Source organism: Salmo salar, chromosome ssa18 (genome assembly GCF_905237065.1).
Source record: "Salmo salar chromosome ssa18, Ssal_v3.1, whole genome shotgun sequence".
Taxonomy (NCBI): domain Eukaryota; kingdom Metazoa; phylum Chordata; class Actinopteri; order Salmoniformes; family Salmonidae; genus Salmo; species Salmo salar.
Genome location: NC_059459.1, coordinates 55,451,669 through 55,473,254, shown reverse-complemented (window position 1 = coordinate 55,473,254; position 21,586 = coordinate 55,451,669). Strand labels below are relative to the sequence as shown.

General features: G+C 43.6%; 1 protein-coding gene across 12 annotated transcripts in view; it reads right to left on the bottom strand.

Annotated features, from left to right (window-relative positions):
* The window catches only part of LOC106577507 (calcium/calmodulin-dependent protein kinase type II delta chain), a 130,949-nt gene that overhangs the window by 40,667 nt on the left and 68,696 nt on the right, over window positions 1-21,586 (bottom strand). For 6 of the 12 annotated variants that reach the window (XM_014155586.2, XM_014155591.2, XM_014155594.2 and 3 more), the window contains exons 4-7: window positions 19,247-19,301; window positions 11,769-11,834; window positions 10,923-10,995; window positions 3,505-3,607 (exon numbers count right to left, since the gene is read on the bottom strand). In XM_014155586.2, the coding sequence (XP_014011061.1) occupies window positions 3,505-3,607; window positions 10,923-10,995; window positions 11,769-11,834; window positions 19,247-19,301 (297 nt within the window). Of the gene's footprint in view, window positions 1-3,504; window positions 3,608-9,982; window positions 10,056-10,922; window positions 10,996-11,768; window positions 11,835-19,246; window positions 19,302-21,586 lie in introns of all 12 variants that reach the window. The other 6 variants (XM_014155587.2, XM_045701306.1, XM_014155595.2 and 3 more) reach the window with 1 other exon arrangement.

The following is a 21,586-nucleotide window of genomic DNA, read 5'->3' as shown; positions in this document are numbered from 1 at the left end:
AATACAACCAGTCACTACAGAGATACAGGCATCCTTCCTAATTCAGTTGAGGCCAAAACAGTTAGAGTTTAATTAGGGGTGGTAGGAGAAAACTGAGGATAGATCAACAGCATTGCAGTTACTCCACAAAACTAACCTATTTGACAGTAAAAAAAAAGGAAGCCTGTACAGAATAAAAATATTCCAATACATGCATCCTGTTTGCAACAAGGCACTAAAGTAATAATGCAAAAAATGTGGCAAAGCAATTAACATCTTGTGTTCAGAGAAAAAGTTATGTTTAGGGCAAATCCAATACAACACATTACTGTGTACCACTCTCCATATTTTCAAGCATAGTGCTGGTTGCATCATGTTATGGGTATGCTTGTAATGGTTAAGGACTGGGTGTTTTTCAGGATAAAAAAAATGTAATGGAGCTAAGCACAGGCAAAATCCTAGAGGAAAACCTGGTTCAGTGTGCTTTCCACCAGGCACTGAGAGATGAATTCACCTTCAACAGGACAATAACCTAAAACACAAGGCCAAATCTACACTGGCTTTACTTACCAACACAGTGAATATTCCTGAGTGGCCGTGTTACAGTTGACTTAAATCTGCTTTAAAAGCTATGGCAACAACTGAAAATAGTAGTCTAGCAATGACCAACAACCAATTTGAGAGAGCTTGAAGAAACTTGAAAATAATAAATGGGCAAATGTTGCACAATCCAGGTATGGAAAGCTCTTGCACTTACCCAGAAAGAGCATTCTACAAAGGTGCTTTTACAAAGTATTGACGCAGGGTTGTGAATACTTATGTAAATTAGATATTTCTGTATTTAAATTTTCAACACATTTTCAAAAAAATCTAAACATGTTTTCACTGTCATTCTAGGGCATTGTGTGTAGATGGGTGAAAGAAGAACACATATTTAATCCATTTAGAATTAAGGCTGTAACAACAAAATGTGGAATAAGTCAAGGGGTATGAATATTTTCTGAAGGCACTGTATATTAATGTGGACTTTTTGCCCTTTTCTGGGTTGCTTGTTTGTTTTTAGTGCTTTACTGGCATAGAGGTAGGCATGATATTGTGTGATATTTACAGTACATTTGAGCTGATCGTGCAGGGTGAACTGCTTACAGAGGGCTTCCTACTAGGGCAAACTGTCTCAGTGCTAACAGCATAATTCGGGTTTTATAGGCACAGGGTTACTGCTGACAATAGCGATCAGATTGACAGAAATATTCAGGGGAGTTAGAGGAACATCCATTTGGTTACTTACACCGACCGTACTACAGTTTCTACGGGACTTGCAATGTCCTCTGTTGCTGATTATGACAGGTAGGATTGGAGCACAAATAGACCCAGGCCGTCAGGCTCTAAAACCGTTCGCAATGTTGCTAGAGATAATCCTGGAACCCCTGTGGTTAGGGTGAATCCTGTCTTGTTTAAGAGACAGCCTATTAGAGGTCAAATTAATCCTTAATGCAATGTTTATGGGCCACGATTAACAAGCTTCCAAAACTTCCCCACTGGAACGGCCGTCTGGGGAACGTAGTGTGGCTCCCCGCCAGTGGAATGCAGCCTACTTCTCTAAAGAACTAAAATTCCCAGCATGCCCTGGGGCACCACCAGTGAACTGGGTAGATGATTCTCAGGTGACAGCCAATCCAGGGGATTAGGATAATTATTCCCACATTCTGCAGGCAAATGGCCCTGTTTATCCACCTAATAAAACCTGCACTATAAACCCAGAGAGCTGACACACCTCAAGGTCTCACTTCTCACACATTAAACAGGTAAACAAATAACATTTTATTTGTCACGTGCGCCGAATACAACAGGTCTACAGCTGTCATATTCGGCGCATCTTAACTGCATTGTTGGTTAAGAAAGTATTTACTAAAATAAACTGAAGTTTAATTTTTTATTTACATTTTTTATAAATAATAATTAGAGTAACAATAAAATAACAGTAGCGAGGCTATATACAGGGGGTACCATTACAGAGTCAAATGTGCGGGGGCACCGGTGTTTAGTCCCATGGTCCTTAGCTTAGTGATGAGGTTTGAGGGCACTATGGTGTTGAACGCTGAGCTGTAGTCAATGAATAGCATTCTCACATAAGTGTTCCTTTTGTCAAGGTGGGAAAGGGCAGTGTGGAGTGCAATAGAGATTGCATCATCTGTGGATCTGTTGGGGCGGTATGCAAATTAGAGTGGGTCTAGGGTTTCTGGGATAATGGTGTTGATGTGAGCCATGACCAGCCTTTCAAAGCACTTCATGGCTACAGACGTGAGTGCCACTGGTCGGTAGTCATTTAGGCAGGTTACCTTGGTGATCTTGGGCACAGGGACTGCTTGAAACATGTTGATATTACAGACCTAGTCAGGGACAGGTTGAAAATGTCAGTGAAGACACTTGACAGTATGTCAGCGCATACTCGGAGTACACATCCTGGTATTCTGTCTGGCCCTGCGGCCTTGTGAGTGTTGACCTGTTTAAAGGTCTTACTCACATTGGCTAAGGAGAGAGTGATCACACAGTCGTCCGGAACAGCTGATGCCAAAGTACTTCTAACGTTTGTGTGTCTTTAGATATTGTTTAGAATAAAACAGGGTCTGTAAAGCACAGTAAATGCTTAGTTACACCCTGGGGCTATATAGTAAACAACAACAAACTTCATAGTGTGAAAATATATATAAAAGACAGGAAAGTCATGTTTTTGACTACACTGGGCCCTTCAAGTATTGTTAAATTAATGCAAGAAAACGGGTCCACTGTACAGGCTACCTGTGCATTTATACGTTTTGAGTATTGGGCGAAAAGTTTTTAAAATGTACCACTTACACCTGAAATTGGCACCAAAGAGATAGATTAAAAAAAATGTATTACATACATCTCTGCTGTAAAATGTGTTAGAGAAAGAGTTCTCTTCAAACAGGTGAGGCCATTTTTAATTATATAATCCTGTCGGAATTCTATAATATTTTAGTGTAGAGAAACGTAAGTAATATTTACAACTTTTTAAATCGTTTTGGTGCAGATTTCATGTGTAAGAGATGGGAATAATACTGTGAAATTGTGAAAATTATGATAATGCCTTTTAGTGTAAGAGCCATTTGAAAAGACCGCCTGCAATTTCAGCCCGCTTTTGCAGGATGGAGTTTTGGCCTGCCTGGTGTCATCACCAAATTAGTTAGACTAATAACAAAGAGATCCAAACCGCTCTGCCAATAACAGCTAAGCCCCCCTCCCACACACACACTCAGACTACTCCCAGTCCTAGCAAAATTTGTGATTGACAAAATTGCTCTTTGCTAAGAAGTTATGTTGATTTTTTTTAAACCATTTTAATTGAAAACAAATCACATTAAGGTCATTAATTGTTACCTAGAAATTATTTGATATTTAGATAAAAATGGCTGCATTGGACATTTAAAACAAGTCTTCAAATGGACAGCCAAGTTTGGGATCCTTGGTGATATTTGAACAGTTTTCTGACTGACTGGTACTCACCGAACCATGCCTGCTGGTCTCCCTGCACCTCGATGGCCAGACCAAAGTCTGCCAACTTTACCGCTGCTCCCTTCAGCTTACTGGCTAGGAGCAGATTTTCAGGCTTGGAGTGGAGAGAGAGAGAGGGCGAGACAGGATTTCAACACTTCTTATACAGCAATATACATGGAAATGAACATGTCCGCGATAATATATTATACAGTAGGTGTATTCTGTCTATTTTTGGTGATATACACACTGGGTTGTAAAACCTAGACGGTAGTTCATCTCACCATTGAAAAATGGTATGATCCCCACTATACATACAAAAGTATGTGGACACCCCTTTTAATTATTGGATTCAGCTATTTCAGCCACACCTGTTGCTGACAGGTGTATAAAGTCGAGTACACAGCCATGCAATCGCCATAGACAAACATTGGCAGTAGAAGGGCCTTACTGAAGAGCTCAGTGACTTTCAACGTGGCACCGTCATAGGATGCCACCGTTCCAACAAGTCAGTTCATCAAATGTCTGCCCTGCTAGAGCTGCCCCGGTCAACAGTAAGTGCTGTTATTGTGAAGTGGAAACGTCTAGGAGCAACAATGTCTCAGCTGCGAAGTGATAGGCCACACAAGCTCACAAAATGGGACCACCGAGTGCTGAAGCACGTAAAAACCATCTGTTCTCGGTTGCAACACTCACTACCGAGTTCCAAACTGCCTCTGGAAGCAACGTCAGCACAAAAATATCTCGTTGGGAGCTTCATGAAATGGGTTTCCATGGCCAAGCAGCCGCACACAAGCCTAATATCATCATGCGCAATGCCAAAATGCCAAGCGTCAGCTGGAGTGGTGTAAAGCTCGCGACCATTGGACTCCGGAGCAGTGGAAACGTGTTCTCTGGAGTGATGAATCATACTTCACCACCTGGCAGTTCGACGGACGAATCTGGGTTTGGCGGATGCCAGGAGAATGCTGCCTGCCCGAATGCATAGTGCCAACTGTAGTTTGGTGGAAGAGGAATAATGGTCTGGGGCTGTTTTTCATGGTTCGGGCTAGGCCCCTTAGTTCCAGTGAAGGGAAGTCTTAACACTACAACATGCAATGATATTCTAGATGATTCTGTGCTTCTGACTGTGGCAACAGTTTGGGGTATGACAATGCCCCCGTGCACCTACGAGGTCCATACAGAAATGGTTTGTCGAGATCGGTGTGGAAGAACTTGACTGGCCTGCACAGAGCCCTGACCTCAACCCATCAAACACCTTTGGGATGAATTGGAACGCCGACAGAGCCAGGCCTAACCGCCCAACATCAGTGCCTGACCTCACCAATGCTCGTGGCTGAATGGAAGAAAGTCCATACAACAATGTTCCAACATCTAGTGGAAAGCCTTCCCAGAAGAGTGGAGGCTGTTATAGCAGCAAAGGAGGGACCAACTCCATATTAATGCCCATGTTTTTGGAATGAGATGTTCAACGAGCAGGTGTCCACATACTTTTGGTCATGAAGTGCATGACCAAATTATATTTTGGCACATTACTATGGCAATCCCCTCTATAACCCATTCATAACTCCTCATCAGTACTGTGTAATAATGAACTCCATCGTGTCCCCTCCTGTGTCCCTGTGGGGCCATGCATATTCACCGTCACCAAGCTCCCTCTCTAGGGGAGCAGCTCTCTACGACTCAACGCTCTCACTCAACACACACTGGGGACAATATTACACCAGCTACATCAGTGTTGAGTAACAGGATTGACACTGATATGGACACAGCAAAGAGTGGACACAGCTTGATCTTCACAAAGATACATGAGAGTGTGTAATAAGCCACACGCCGTCAGGCTGGCGTCCAGCCCAAGGGGCGGGGCTACAAGGTCTGAGGTCGACAGTGACTCATGCATAGTCCCCGTCGGAACAGGAAGGGGAGGGGCTTAGAGAACAGGTTACCCTGGGTTCTGGGTTGAGGAATAACGCATTTGCTGACATTTTCAAAGCGGCTTCTAGGAGTCTAAATTGGAAATAATTCCGGAGAGATAGACTTAATGTAATAAACAGGAGATGTGAGTAGAAGCTGTTTCAGCTACTTTTTGGAGCGAAGCTGCTTTGCTTGTGGGGCAAATACATTAGTTACAGTACCTCAAGAAAAGTATGTCAGTGGACTAACAACTTCTATGGCCTAGATCAGTGGTCACCAAACTTTTCTGAGTCAAGATCACTTTGAGTCAAAATGCAAGACGAGATCTAACGCTTAGATTTTTTGGGGGGGGGAAACTTCAAACGTAAGCCTACGCGACATTAACCAATTAAAAACAGTTCTGTAGCAGAGGTTTGTGCAGTAGGCTATAGGAACAATACATTATCACTGCATATTGGCTATGCTTGAATTACTAGTTAGGCACAGCTGAGTGAGCATAATAATTGGCTTTAGTTTATTTTACTGGACTGATGGCCTGCATCTGACGGTCAGTCTGAGGAGTGGGAGGGAGCGGCGGTGAGGCTGCCTCTCACCCGACTCACCGTCCCTCCCCTCTCGCTACCACCACTAAAAAAAAAGGGGACACAGTGTTCCAGATGATGGCGAATCTCAAGTCGCACTGCATGAATTCTGCCTCATGCACCAACTCATGTTGTTACGCCTATGACTAGAGAAAGTGAAATGAAATATTCCTCGATATTAAGAGAAACAAGCCGCTAACAATAACAACGTATGATTATCGGAACACTTTGCTATACTCCTTCATTGCAGCTGCAGTGCTGGTTGTAGCGTGAGTGGAAGTGGGGAGAATGCACATTTTATGGCTTATAATAATGTTGGAACTAAGTGTTGGACATTACTGAATAACTTAAACATGAACTTACTCAAAAACAGCAGCTCTTTGCTGTATTCGTTGAGTCTCTCTCTAGTCGTGGTTTTAAAAGTTTTGAAATCTCACAGTATCAACTTTGCTGTGAGTTCGAGGTTTATTTTTACAGTCTGGAAACTGTGCAGCCAGCGTTAGGCCTATAGGTGCACTTGATTCTCTGAGCCTGCCGGATAGTTCTACCTTCAGCCACGTGAAATGGTTGAAAATGGGAACACTGCCTTCCCGGCGCAGTGTACCTACCGCCAACAGTGCGAAACAAATCAAAAAATCGGAACGCAAGGCTTTAATGTCGTTTTTTGTTACAGAAACGTTTGGTAATCGACTAGGAATGCCTTGGATATCAACCAGTTGATAGCGATCAACCGGTTGGTGACCACTGGCCTAGATATTGCATATGGTGTGAAAAAAATCTAAAGGAATCAATTCCTCAACATCATATATAGCATCGAATCAAACAGGGTAAATTCATGATCATTCATTGGTGCAGTTAGTAGAGCATTTGTGAGTTGTGATTCGTGCAGATCAGAGGGCGAGGACAGGGCTCACATGCTACGGTGGGGGCGGTAAGTGCAGTCAACAGTGCCATGCAGTCATTGCAAACGCCCCTACTAACCCAGCCTCCCTTCCCCACCCAAAAAAAATCATGTAACCTGTGCGATGTGACTGGAAGGGGCCAGTTAAAAATTTAAAAAATCTCAGTCTCATAACATCCTTACAGCATCAACCATATAGACCAGGGGTACCCTACGAGGTCCAGAGCCTGCTGGTTTTCTGTTCTATCTGATAATTAATTGCACCCACCTGGTGTCCCAGGTCTAAAGCAGTCCCTGATTAGAGGTGAGCAATGAAAAAAAGGCAGTGGAACTGGCTTCGAGGTCCAGAGTTGAGTTTAAGGGCTATAGAGTCTTCCTTATAACACATCGTCCCTAAAGAGCTTTATATAATGTGCTTCATAACCAAATAGCTATTACGGAAGACTCAATATGACTAACAATCCCTAAATAGGCTGATCGATACGTTGTAATCTAATCTGAAAGCACATATGAGAGCTATAGTCCCTAGCTAGTATAGCTTTCAGGACTGGGTAAATTAATTGTGGTGCGTGTGGATCCTATCTAGCTCACTGTGATCAGGATTTACGCCTGGTCTTCAGGGCTCCTGTGTAATGGGTCTAATTTAATTCAGGTCTCGTAGCCATAAAGATGTAATTATTACTAGCCTGGGTGGCCTTACTGTATCTACTGCAACCGGGAAAGATGCATTCGGCTTTCAGTCACACAACGCTGACAAATTCACCCGTCTACCCTCACGCATATCTCTCACTTACTATTCCTCAATCTCCTAGCTATATCGGTCTCAATCTCGACTTCAGGGATTTAAACCAGTGGCTTGGTATCTAAACCTAGAGGGAGTGGGGAATCTACGAGAGAGAGAGAGAGAGAGAGAGAGAGAGAGAGAGAGAGAGAGAGAGAGAGAGAGAGAAAGAGAACAGGGACAGCCCTGGTCTCTAATGCAGTCGTCCAGACCAGCATCCTCCAGAGTGGCCTGATCTCCCGTGTGGCCAGACAGAGGAAGAGAGAGAAACAGCGTCAGTGATTAGAGCAGCTGGGAGGAAGAGGAGGAGGGGAGATTGGCCAGAGGGAATGAAGGAGGACAAGAGGGAAGAGTTCAGTTAAGGGTAAAAGGGAAAAAAAGAACAGAAGCAAAAGAAAGAGGATGAGGCATGAAAAAGGGGATGGACAGATGAGCAGGGATAATGAGACGGAGAGGAGGAGGTAGACCTTAACAGAGTGCCGTCAGCGTTGAGTCCCGACAGAAGTCAATGAGTCTTGAAGGAACAGCTTGAGAGGGATGTCTGGTCTGATGCAGTCAGTCTGTGTGTGGTCTGGTGGAAACAGTCTAGAGTGCCAACTGTTTAACTGTGTCCAACTAAATGTACAATGGTACCGTTCAGTACAATTACAGTGTCAAAATGACTATGTGTGTGAGTGTGTGCAGGTGTGTGTGTCAATATGGGTCCTCCCCCAACACACACGTAGGTCACACCAGTGTGAAGAGATGGCCTTTCATCGGCCTCTTTCATGCTTTGTTTTGTTCATATTTTTTTATTTTTTTTCCTATTCCGCCGTTCCCCATGGTAACAAGCTGGTAGCAGCCAATCAGAGCACTGACTGAGAGGGCCTCGGCGAATGCAAACGTAGGGTGATTATTTCAGGAGTGAAATTGTGCTCCTGGCTGCACCTGGCTCATTTGATTAGCAAATTTGAGTTCTGAAACTTGCCATGACGGCAATGACGGGGGGGGGGGGGATTGGAGAAGGGGTGTAATAAGAAGGTCGTTCCATGAAATGTGTGACTTTTGAAATTGTGCACCAATATAGATTTTAAAAAAATATATAAACCACAAAGAATTCAATAAATTAGATTTTTTATATGAATAAAGACTTGCTAAAGAAAATAAAATCTGCATTTTGACATGTCCCTCTGTGTACCCTCTGACTTCCAGGAAGATTTTAACCCGCTTTACCCCAACATTTTCCAAATTTTCACCATCATTGTAAAGCCCTAGTTATTTTGTTGCTTTGACAGTCATTTCTGAAGATGATTATTTATTTAATGTCATTAGTGATTCAAACCTGTCCCTCATTTTAAGGCCAACCCTGTTATGTGAACTGAACTCGTTTTAATATGATGAAACTACTATTCCTTTTAAAATATTTTCTTCAAAAGAATATCAAATAGTCAAATCATAGTGTAAAAGCAGGTGAGCTGGTTCTACTCTTTTTGGACATTTTCTGGTGTTTTGTGGCGGGAAACTGAGTGGGTTTGAGCATGACACGTCAACCCTGTTACCCATAGATAGACAGGCTAGAAATGTTTTAACATTTTCAGTTTTTTTGTGAAGATTGCATTCAATTGCATCTCCCTGTCACACACAACAAGCTTCCATACCTGATTTAAGTTAAAATCACAACCATGTTACTTTATTTGGCACCTAAATAAGCACTTAATAGTATTTTTGTAATTTAGCCTCAAGATGGGGAAACTTGTTGTTTTATTAAGTTGAACATTTGCTCTTTATGACAGAAAGGAAAGGCACTGAATTAGTCGAAAGACCCAACAATGGCAAGTCTCCAAATTCTACTTGGACAATGTGACAATTTCATCCTACTCATCGTGTTATTATTTTGTTTAACAAGCCTGATTTTATGCACCATTGAATTGGAGCGATCGCAGGTCCTATTTCCGTGCCTATTAACACCTCTGTCACTGTTCTGAAGACAAACACAGTGCGTCAGTGTAGGTGTGGACGTAAAAGGTCGACATGCCTTTCCAAAAGTCCCAAATAAGACTTCCTTTCTGTAATTACCATTTCATCAGCTTTTAACTGGCCGAGCAGTCACTAATGCAGTGGAAAAGTTCAAACTCAAAATTTGACCCTGTGCCTCCCATGTCTCAACTGAAAAAGACGTGTCAGAGACAGTCTATCAAAGTTCTTAACCCTCAAAGTCAAACGGATGAGTCTGAAAGTCAGTCAGGATGAGTGGGGTCTCCCTGCAACTAGAAGAGTTGGAGGGAGAGGAAGAAGAGGAAGGGCTGTGTTTGGCTTCCCAGCATCTCTACTCACCTTCAGGTCGCGGTGGACCACGCCCATCTGGTGGCAGTGGAGCACGGCCTCTAGGATCTGCTGAATGCAATGACTGCATGCAAACACCAGGGGGCGTGGGTTAGTGACAAGCTCACACTCACTGTGTGCCGTGCGTTCTCCTTGAGACTGGGGGGGGGGCGGCAGCAAGGGTGGTGGAGGTGGTGGTTGGGATGATGTTTAGGCCATTGATTTGTTAATATCCCCCCAACTACCACCCCTATAACACTAGTACACCAGTGTAGAGCCAATGTATTTACCCAATTGAATGTGACTGCTTTGACTATAAGGTGAAGGCAAGATTGTAGATATTCTGATAAGTGAATGCGGCATAAGTTAGACAAAAGTGTGTTCTGATTGGACCATTAAGAACAAGGACATATGGACATGACATCATCACCCACCACCCCCACCCACTGTCCCCCCGGGTCTCAAAACAGAAGTGGTGTTAGCTCCCCGCTGGCTGTGAGCTCGACCCTGGGGAGGGTGAGGAGGAGGGGGGTGGATGAATTGATCCTATTTATACCCCTATTAAACCAGAAGGGGCTTATCAAATACGCCCAGGACCCAGGCTCACAGCAGGCGTTCAGAGCAGAGAAACAAGGACCGGAGAGAGATGCTACATGCACATCGTCTTTGGGTTTACAGAGGAGGCCAAGGTGAGCTGTGTCACCCTCCCCCCTCACCGCCCTGCCGCCCCCGCGTGGGCCACCTGACCTCAGCCACGAGTAGTGATTGGTGGAAGGGTGGAGGGGTCAGGGTGGCTGCTGGTAGGGGATTGGGTTTGGAAGAGAGGAAGAGGAAAGCGGCTTGTGGGGTTACAGGGTGAGGATGTTAATTGGTGGTGGATTTCTGGCGGACGGGTGGGCAGGCAGGCGAGCGGGCCGGCATGGTGCCAGCATAGCCTCTTTTGTGTACTAACCTTCATGTCCCTGTGAACTATACCACTTTGGTGACAATGATTTACACTTTCTAGAATCTGCTGTATGCATTGGCTGTGGAGGAGAGAGACAAGGCCAGAAGAAGCGAAGAGGAGAGAACACACGTCAGAAGAAAAAAAAAAAACACACACAAAAAAAGAAAACTGACGAAAACAAGAAAGGCCAACGAAACGATGCTATCAAAAATAAAAACTCAAGAGAGAGGCAGAGTAAAGTTCACATTATGTTCTACCACTTCATCTTTTGGAGAGTGATAACGCTATTTCGTCACAAGAATGCTAATTGACTTTCAATATCAGAATTGCCAAAAGGACCGAATCTTTTAACAGTCTTACTTTAAACTGAACATTACTTTTTGGAATGAGTAGAAACATCCATATTAAAATGATCGGATCTCAAACTCAGGTCTTTGTTTGTTAATGAAGTACGCTATACAGGAAGAAATAGATCTGCAGACGGCAGCCTCGTGACAGGAGAGCAACAGAAAAACTGAAGAAAAACAGATGACAGAAGATTATCTTCATAAGATACATTACAGACAACACACACAGATATAATACAGATATCATAAACACTATTACTAAATTACAGTAACAAAGAGAAGGAGGGTGCATGCAGTAACACACAAGTATAGATTGTGTGCACACACATAATGTGTTACGTAGAGGCAGTAACTAGTGTCATTTTTAAACTCTAATGATGAAAAATTCGCTAAGTCTATTGTGTACAACTAAGTGGACTAGAATGTGTGCTTTTTAGATCCACTGACGTGTGTTTGACTAGACCAGTAACATAGTTGCTGTTAAGTGAGTCTGTGTGACACTGACCTGGCGTCTGCTTCGCTGTAGTACTCTCTGGCAACGATGTCCTCAAACAGCTCCCCACCAGTCACCCTGGAAGAAAGGGGAATATGAGACGTGTCAATTCCATGCTAGAAGTTCGGAAAACAGTGGGAGAACCGGAGAACGAGGGCGCAATCAGCTATGCAAAGAGAAACAACATTTTTAGAGACACAAAAAGATTGTCACGATTTGGACAAAACAGCAAATACGCTTGTGCTTTCTGATCGTTAGAATACCATTAGACAGTCCTCCAATGGTGTTAGAATAAACATGTAGTTCACACATTAGATTGGAATGCATTCCTGTATATTCCAGTGAGCTAAATGTCCCAAACCGTAAGTGTTATTCCAGGGAACTGGGCAACACAGGAGATGGGAATGTTTCATGTAAACACTCTTGGCACTGGAACGTCACCAGACAGTTATTCCTGGATTGTGTTCAGAGTGCAACAAACCGCAGTCAAAACGTCCAATGGATTCTCGCAGTGCTTTCAGTTCGTTCCATTTAACGTCGCAGTAAAAAGTGGTTGTTCATTGGATGGATGCATTAAAATATAAAGGCAGGTGTATGTAATAGAATTATATATGTTTTACCTTTATTCACGGTCAATGTAATTTGCCTCATTTGTCTTATCGTTTGTTGTCATTCTTCTGGCCAGGTTTATTTGGGTAAAAGGAAAGAAAAGCTTTAATCCCCGCAATTCACTAATCTCAGCTGTCTAAGAGCGGCCCCTTTGTTTTTATAACAGCCCTTAGTCAAATTAAATGCAGCATTTTAAATAAATTGGGACTTGATTTCCCCTTCCAGCTGCCAAATTAAACACCGCCAAACTGCTGCCAATACACAAGGGAGTGATAGAGAGAGATGGAAAGATAGTGGAAGTAATGGGCAGAGCTGGATGGACTGTTCGAAAGAGCGAGGGAGAGTAGACGCAATGTTTTTCTTCTGCAGTGATATTGATGTGCGTCAACAAATGGTGAAATATGGATGTAACATGCAATGACGTAGCATATGAAGAAACACAGACATTGTTGCTGGGGAGAGAGCTATATAGAAGGAACGCTAATCAAATCACTCAGATCAAAAGGCCAGTGTTCAAACTAACTGTGACGCATCATAGGAGCCAGGCAAGCAGAACTCGAAACCAATACATACTTTACTGTGTCCCCTCTAAATACAGCCCTGAGTTTTTCCCTGTCCAGATGACCTCACCAAGGGAAAACTCCGGGGCATTAATTGGCTTGAACTAGGGCCCAGAGTTTCAGGAAAAACTCAGAGCCCTACTTATTGAACATAGGCCATCTCCAAAGAGGACCGAGACGGGGATTTCCAGCCCACTTTGACATCTGTGGAGCATAAGGTTAGTTTTGGCATGCTGCCGTTGGAAATAAACACACTTGATCAGCCAACGGATTAATCTTGTAATCCTTAAAGGAGGAGATAGGCGTTTAGTCTATTTAAAATACTCTGTGGGGCGGTGGCATATTTCAATTTCTCACTACATCAGAGTCTACGAGAAGATTAGACTGTTAAGAGTAACTTACAAGGCGATTATAATTTGACTAGAGGGTGAGAAAACAATGCAAAAAGAAAATAAACGACAACACCCTTTCCTAGTACACACACCACCCACACACAGTAAATACTAGTGGAAACAGAACTGTAAAATAAAGTGTTGTCTACTGGTAGGAATAAGTAAGGAGTGTTTAAGTTCAGGGAGAGACTCCTGTGGAGAGGAACATTAGGGGAAGAGCAGAGGGCTGAGCGTTCAGCCTTTAGCCCTCCTAAAAATAAGGACCATCCCCCCCGCAGTGTAGAGCAGGGACACAAACAGCCTGGACGGCTGCGCTAGGGTGTGTGGGTGCGCACGCGTGTGGGTGTGTGTGGGTGCGCACGCGTGTGGGTGTGTGTGGGTGCGCACGCATGCGTCTTTATTGCCTTTGGGGCCACCTTTGGAGCTGCTCACTTAGATTTCCATAAATATGAATCATGTAAATATCCATGGGGGCATGAGTCGAGCGATGCCTCAAAACTCCACGTTGACACCTCTGAACAAACATACACATTTACAAAATATTCAAAACAACATTAACAATGCAAAACATTGCTCACAGACCAAAGTGTGTAGCTCATGAACTTATCAGCATCTTTGCAAGCTTGGCCAGCTCTGAACCAACGGTAATTATGATGAACCCTTCTCTTCTTTTGATTATTATGTAAATTCACCCGGAAGGGAGCGGTGAAGAGAAAAGACAACCGACAGAAAGGAAGCCAATGAAGGGAAGATGGTACTGGTGAACAGAACCTAGGAGAGGAGGTAATCTACGGAGCACATCTGTGTTAGTTATTCCCACGTCCTGCCTGGAGAGCTTCTGGAGACACACATGGAGGAAATATAATTGGAAATAGTTTGTTTATCTAGCAACTACAACATGTACAGTGTGCATACAAATGAATATACCCCACTAACAGGTAGGGCTGGGAATTGCCAGGGACCTGGTCATTCCAATATTATCCCGATACATATAAACTCAGCAAAAAAAGAAACGTCCCTTTTCAGGACCCTGTCTTTCAAAGATAATTCGTAAAATTCCAAAAAACTTCACAGATCTTCATTGTAAAGGGTTTAAACACTGTTTCCCATGCTTGTTCAATGAACCATAAACAATTAATGAACATGCACCTGTGGGACGGTCGTTAAGACACTAACAGCTTACAGACGGTAGGCAATTAAGGTCACAGTTATGAAAACTTAGGACACTAAAGAGGCCTTTCTACTGACGGAAAAACACCAAAAGAAAGATGCCCATGGTCCCTGCTCATCTACTTGAACGTGCCTTAGGCATGCTGCAAGCAGGCATGAGGACTGCAGATGTGGCCAGGGAAATTAATTGCAACGTCCGTACTGTGAGATGCCTAAGACAGCGCTACAGGGAGACAGGGCGGACAGCTGATCGTCCTCGCAGTGGCAAACCACGTGTAACAACACCTGCACAGGATCGGTACATCCTGTACCTGTCCCGCAGGTGTGATGTTTGATGGCAACAACAACTGCCCAAGTTACACCAGGAACGCACAATCCCTCCATCAGTGCTCAGACTGTCCGCAATAGGCTGAGAGAGGCTGGACTGAGGGCTTGTAGGCCTGTTGTAAGGCAGGTCCTCACAAGACATCACCGGCAACAACGTCGCCTATGGGCACAAACCCACCGTTGCTGGACCAGACAAGACTGGCAAAACGTGCTCTTCACTGACGCGGTTTTGTCTCACAAGGGGTGATGGTCGGATTCAAGTTTATCGTCAAAGGAATGAGCGTTACACCGAGGCCTGTACTCTGGAGTGGGCTCAAGGTGGAGGGTCCGTCATGGTCTGGGGCAGTGTGTCACAGCATCATCGGACTGAGCTTGTTGTCATTGCAGGCAATCTCAACACTGTCCGTTACAGGGAAGACATCCTCCTCACTCATGTGGTACCCCTTCCTGCAGGCTCATCCTGACATGACCCTCCAGCATGACAATGCCACCAGCCATTCTGCTCGTTTTGTGCGTGATTTCCTGCAAGACAGGAATGTCTGTGTTCTGCCATGGCCAGCAAAGAGCCCAGATCTCAATCCCATTGAGCACATCTGGGACCTGTTGGATCGGAAGGTGAGGGCTAGGGCCATTCCCCCCAGAAATGTCTGGGAACTTGCAGGTGTTTTGGTGGAAGAGTGGGGTAACATCTCACAGCAAGAACGGGCAAATCTGGTGCAGTCCATGAGGAGGAGATGCACTGCAGTACTTAACGCTTACTTGTGATTTTGACTCCCCTTCCGCTCAGGGACACATTATTCAATTTCTGTTAGTCACATGTTTGTGGAACTTGTTCAGTTATGTCACAGTTGTTGAATCTTATGTTCATATAAATATTTACACATGTTGAGTATGCTGAAAATAAACGCAGTTGACAGTGAGAGGACGTTTCTTTTTTTGCTGAGTTTACGATACTTAGGTGCCGAAACGATATGTATTGCGATTCTCACAATTCTATATACAGTGCACTCAGAAGGTATTCAGACCGCTTCACTTTTTCCACATTTTGTTATGTGAAAGCCTTATTCTGAAATTGATTAAATAACTTGTTTTCCTCATCAATCTACAGACAATACCCCATCATGACAAAGCAAAAACAGTTATTTTGAATTTTTTGCATATGTAATTATTCTAACAGAAATACCTTATTTACATAAGTATTCAGAACCTTTGATATGAGATGTGAAATTGAGCTCAGATGCATGCTGTTTCCATTGATCATCCTTGAGATGTTTCTACAACTTGATTGGAGTTCACCTGTCTTAAATTCAATTGATTGAACATGATTTGGAAGGGCACACACCTGTCTATATAAGGTCCCACAGTTGACAGTGCATGTCAGAGAAAAACCAAGCCATGAGGTCGAAGGAATTGTCCGTAGAGTTCCGAGACAGGATTATGTCGAGGCACAAATCTTGGGAAGGGTACCGAAACATTTCTGCAGCATTGAAGGTCCCCAAGAACACTCTGGCCTCCATCATTCTTAAATGGAACAAGTTTGGAAACACCAAGAATCTTCCTAGAGCTGGGTGCCCAACCAAATTGAGCAATCAGGGAAGAAGGGACTTGATCAGGGAAGTGAGCAAGAACCCGATGGTCACGCTGTCAGAGCTCCAGAATTCCTCTGTGGAGATGGGTGTACCTTCCAGAAGGACAACCATCTCTGCAGCACTCCAGCCATCAGGCCTTTATGGTAGAGTGGCCAGACGGAAGCCACATGACAGCTCGCTTGGAGTTTGGCAAAAGGCACCTAAAGGACTCAGACCATGAGAAACAAGATTCTCTGGTCTGATGAAGCCAAGATTGAACTCTTTGGCCTGAATGCCAAGCGTCACGTCTGGAGGAAACCTGCACCATCCCTACGGTGAATCATGGAGGTGGCAGCATCATGCTGTGGGGATGTTTTTCAGCAGCAGGGACTGGGAGACAAGTCAGGATTGAGGGAAAGATGAACGGAGCAAAGTAAAGACCTCAGACTGGGGCAAAGGTTCACCTTCCAACCAGACAACAACCCTAAGCACACAGCCAAGACAACACAGGAGTGGCTTTGGGACAAGTCTCAATGTCCTTGAGTGGCCCAGCCAGAGCCTGGACTTGAACCCAATCGAACATCTCTGGAAAGACCTGAAAATAGCTGTGCAGCAACGCTCCCCATGCAACCTGACAGAGCTTGAGGATCACAGAGAAGCTCCCTAAATACAGGTGTGACAAGCTTGTAGCGTCATACCCAAGAAGACTCGAGGCGCTTCAGCAAAGTACTGAGTAAAGGGTCTGAATACTTATGCAAATATGATCATATACAACTGTATGTGTCTATATACAGACACACATATATATATATATATATATACACATAAATATATATATATACGTGTGTGTGTGTGTGTGTGTGTGTGTGTGTGTGTGTGTGTGTGTGTGTGTGTGTGTGTGTGTGTACACACATACAGTTGAAGTCGGAAGTTTACATATACTTAGGTCGGAGTCATTAAAACTCGTTTTTCAACCACTCCACAAATTTCTTGTTAACAAACAAAAGTTTTGGCAAGTCGGTTAGGACATCTACTTTGTGCATGACACAAGTAATGTTTACAGACAGATTATTTCACTTATAATTCACTGCATCACAATTCCAGTGGGTCAGAAGTTTATACACTAAGTTGACTGTGCCTTTAAACACCTTGGAAAATTCCAGAAAATTATGTCATGGCTTTAGAGGCTTCTGAAAGGCTAATTGACATCATTTGAGTCAATTGGAGGTGTACCTGTGGATGTATTTCAAGGCCTACCTTCAAACTCAGTGCCTCTTTGCTTGACATCATGGGAAAATCAAAAGAAATCAGCCAAGACCTCCACAAGTTGTAGACCTCCACAAGTCTGGTTCATCCTTGGGAGCAATTTCCAAACGCCTGAAAATACCATGTTCATCGATACAAACAATAGTACGCAAGTATAAACACCATGGGACCACGCAGCCGTCATACCGCTCAGGAAGGAGAGGCGTTCTGTTTCCAAGAGATGAACGTACTTTGGTGCGAAAAGTGCAAATCAATCCCAGAACAACAGCAAAGGACCTTGTGAAAATGCTGGAGGAAACAGGTACAAAGTATCTATATCCACAGTAAAACAAGTCCTACATCGACATAACCTGAAAGGCCGCTCAGCAAGGAAGAGGCCACTGCTCCAAAACCGCCATAAAAAAGCCAGACTACGGTTTGCAACTGCACATGGGGACAAAGATCGTACTTTTTGGAGAAATGTCCTCTGGTCTGATGAAACAAAAATAGAACTGTTTGGCCATAATGACCATCGTTATGTTTGGAGGAAAAAGGGGGAGGCTTGCAAGCCGAAACACCATCCGAACCGTGAAGCACGGGGGTGGCAGCATCATGCTGTGGGGGTGCTTTGCTGCAGCAGGGACTGGGGCACTTCACAAAATAAATGGCATCATGAGGGAGGAAAATGATGTGGATATATTGAAGCAACATCTCAAGACATCAGTCACAAACGGGTCTTCCAAATGGACAATGATCCCAAGCATACTTCCAAAGTTGTGGCAAAATGGCTTAAGGACAACAAAGTCAAGGTATTGGAGTGGCCATCACAAAGCCCTGACCTCAATCCCATAGAAAGTTTGTGGGCAGAACTGAAAAGGTGAGTGCGAGCAAGGAGGCCTACAAACCTGACTCAGTTACACTAGCTCTGTCAGGAGGAATGGGCCAAAATTCACCCAACTTATAGTGGGAAGCTTGTGGAAGGCTACCCGAAACATTTGACCCAAGTTAAACAATTTAAAGGCAATGCTACCAAATACTAATTGAGTGCATGTAAACTTCTGACCCACTGGGAATGTGATGAAAGAAATAAAAGGTGAAATAAATCATTACTACTATTATTCTGACATTTCACATTCTTAAAATAAAGTGGTGATCCTAACTGACCTAAGACAGGGACTTTTTACAAGGATTAAAATGTCAGGAATTGTGAAAAACTGAGGTGTGTGTAAACTTCCGACTTCAAATGTATGTATATATATCTATACATTTGCAAAAATTTCCAAAAACCTGTTTTTGCTTTGTCATTAAGGGGTATTGTGTGTATATTGATGAAGAAAAAATTATTTAATCAATTTTAGAATAAGGCTGTAACGTAACAAAATGGGGAAAAAGTCCAGGGGTCTGAATACTTTCCGAATGTACTGTATGCGATTCAATACTGCCATTTTATGTTCGAAATGTATTTCTCACTATATGCCTAACCATCATTTTTGTTTTATTATTTGTTCCGTCTTTACTGGTGGATCAAAAAAAGCCATGTCTTACATACACCACTGGTTGGCTGGTTGGGGTTGATGGGTTTTGCAGAGTGACACACAATAAAGAAGGTTTGAACTTACAAGTCAAAGACCAGATAGTGGAATCCCTCCTCTGATATGCTGTCATGGAGCCTCACTGTGGAAAATAGGGGAGGGGGAGGGGGGGAGAGAGAAAGTCTGATTAGAAATTATGCCTCTCAGACGGACCCATTCACTTAGACAGCTAGCGTGTCAGTGTGTGTAGTCTGATGCTTGTGCATGCCTGGGTGTGTGTGTGCCCGGCAGGCAGGGAAAGAAAAAAGTCAGGGAGGAAGAGAAAAACTCATCCATTACACAAATTACCCAGAAACGCCCCCAATCCTGCCAGACCTCACTATATTCAATCTATAATAGACCTCAGACAAACTTCCCATTCATCTCACTGAGACAGACACAGATAGTAGTACGACCAACGCAGTACAGCAGCCTTGCATTTAAATCTACACATCCAAATCTTCTGTATCGAATATTAATGTGATTTTTCATTTCACGTGTTAGGAGATGTCTTGTTGATGTATCGTCACAATAAACCTTTGTTATGTTGCCAGTGTTTACAACCATGGACTTTAATCAATTATGAACGCTTAAGCACATAAATATCACATGCCCTATAATGTACAAAAAAGTTTCTATAAGACTTTGACAGACAATACAGTACATGCTGTACATGTTTCCTGTTGAAATATTAACGTAAGGGTGGAGCGCTCAGCACACTTTATTCAGAGCGGTTTTCCTCAATGTGTGATGTCAGACCCTTTGTATCTGAATGCTAAGGGCTACACACACCATCATGCAGTCAACAACCACGATTAAGTATTGCTGTGTTTCAATTGGTCAGTAGAACAGGTCTGCTGGTCAACAGGCCCAGCCAAATCTCTGTTCCATTTTCAGGCATTTGGGTCTCTGAACATGTGTCACACAACCAGATAACATAGGAGAGACAAATTAACACAAAAGAGGAAAATTACTTCCCTGAGTGATATTATACAGATGGATGGCAGTGACTGACCTCTAGAATTGAGGGGGGGGGGGGGGAGAAAGTAAAGGAGAGAGGAAAAGGGTAAGCGAAAATAGCCAGCACAAAAAGGGTGAGAAAAGAGTGCAAAATCAATTGAGAGAGAGAAAGACAAGAGAAATCCCCTCTTTCTCTAAGAATCCACTCATGTCTTCATTAGTACTATTCCTGACTGACATCTCTATTGTCATGGCGACCTTAAGGAGCGGGATGGCTCTACCGGTCGGATATAGATGCCTACGAGGCGGAACGTTAACGAGGCAATCACTACGTGCTCCAGCCAATCAGAGAATGAAACCGAGACGGATGACCTCGAAGAAGAAAGGGGGATGGACCTCCTAGAAATACTGTAGAAATACGGGAACTGGGTCTTCATTCATTTGAATCAATTGGGGTATTATCGCTATAGCTAAGTCCTTAAATGATGTGTAACTCTGTGTTGTTGTTTGTGTCACACTGCTTTTGCTTTATCTTGGCCAGGTCGCAGTTGTAAATGAGAACTTGTTCTCAACTAGCCTACCTGGTTAAATAAAGGTGAAATATATATATATATTTTAAATGGGATAGCGATTGAGACGTCACCCTAAGAGGATAGAGCCTGAACCCTGCGATAATTGAGATACATGGTTTGATGGCACAATAATTAGGCAGGATAGTATCCATCCTGCTAGGCATTTGTGTTATCCTGTAATCCACATTAAGGGAAGGCTAAAGAACATAAAAAGAGCCCAGGATCCCATTGAAACTGAGGCTTCATGGAGGCTGTTCTTCTCACAGAACATTAAAATCATGCCATCTAAAGCTGCCTAATAAAGCTCAGATTACACAACAATAGCTCCAGGGCCGATAGACACAAGGCAATCCTAAACCACCCTCTTCCTGCCAATTTTCCCCTCGCATGCATTTTAGCGCTAAGTTGTCTTACCGACAACAGACAAACCAAATAACCCCCCTATCATCCACTCGTTCTTCCACCCCCTCATCATCGTTTCTGAAGAAAAAAGGAAAAAAAGAAAGAAAAACCCATCCACCCAGTGTGGTCACGTTGCTAGTGAAGTCTTAATTGGCCTCCGTGGGTCCCTTGGCAGCCTACGGGGGGGCTGGGGGGATGTGGGCTGGGGAAGCCACACAGATGGCGTCTGCACAAACTATCAAGAGATGACACTGCGCATGGGAAGACTTAACCAGTATTTACTCAGTACTTGAAATGGTTTTCAGTGTCGTCGAGTTTGTTTGCTTTCAAAATGAGGATAGTCTCAAGGAAGTAATGGCGTGTGTGTGGAGGTGGGGTGGATTCGAATAATGTGACTTCCCCTGATGCGTGTGAGATCCTGGGGACATACGTACAGCAGCTTTGTTGTTGTTGT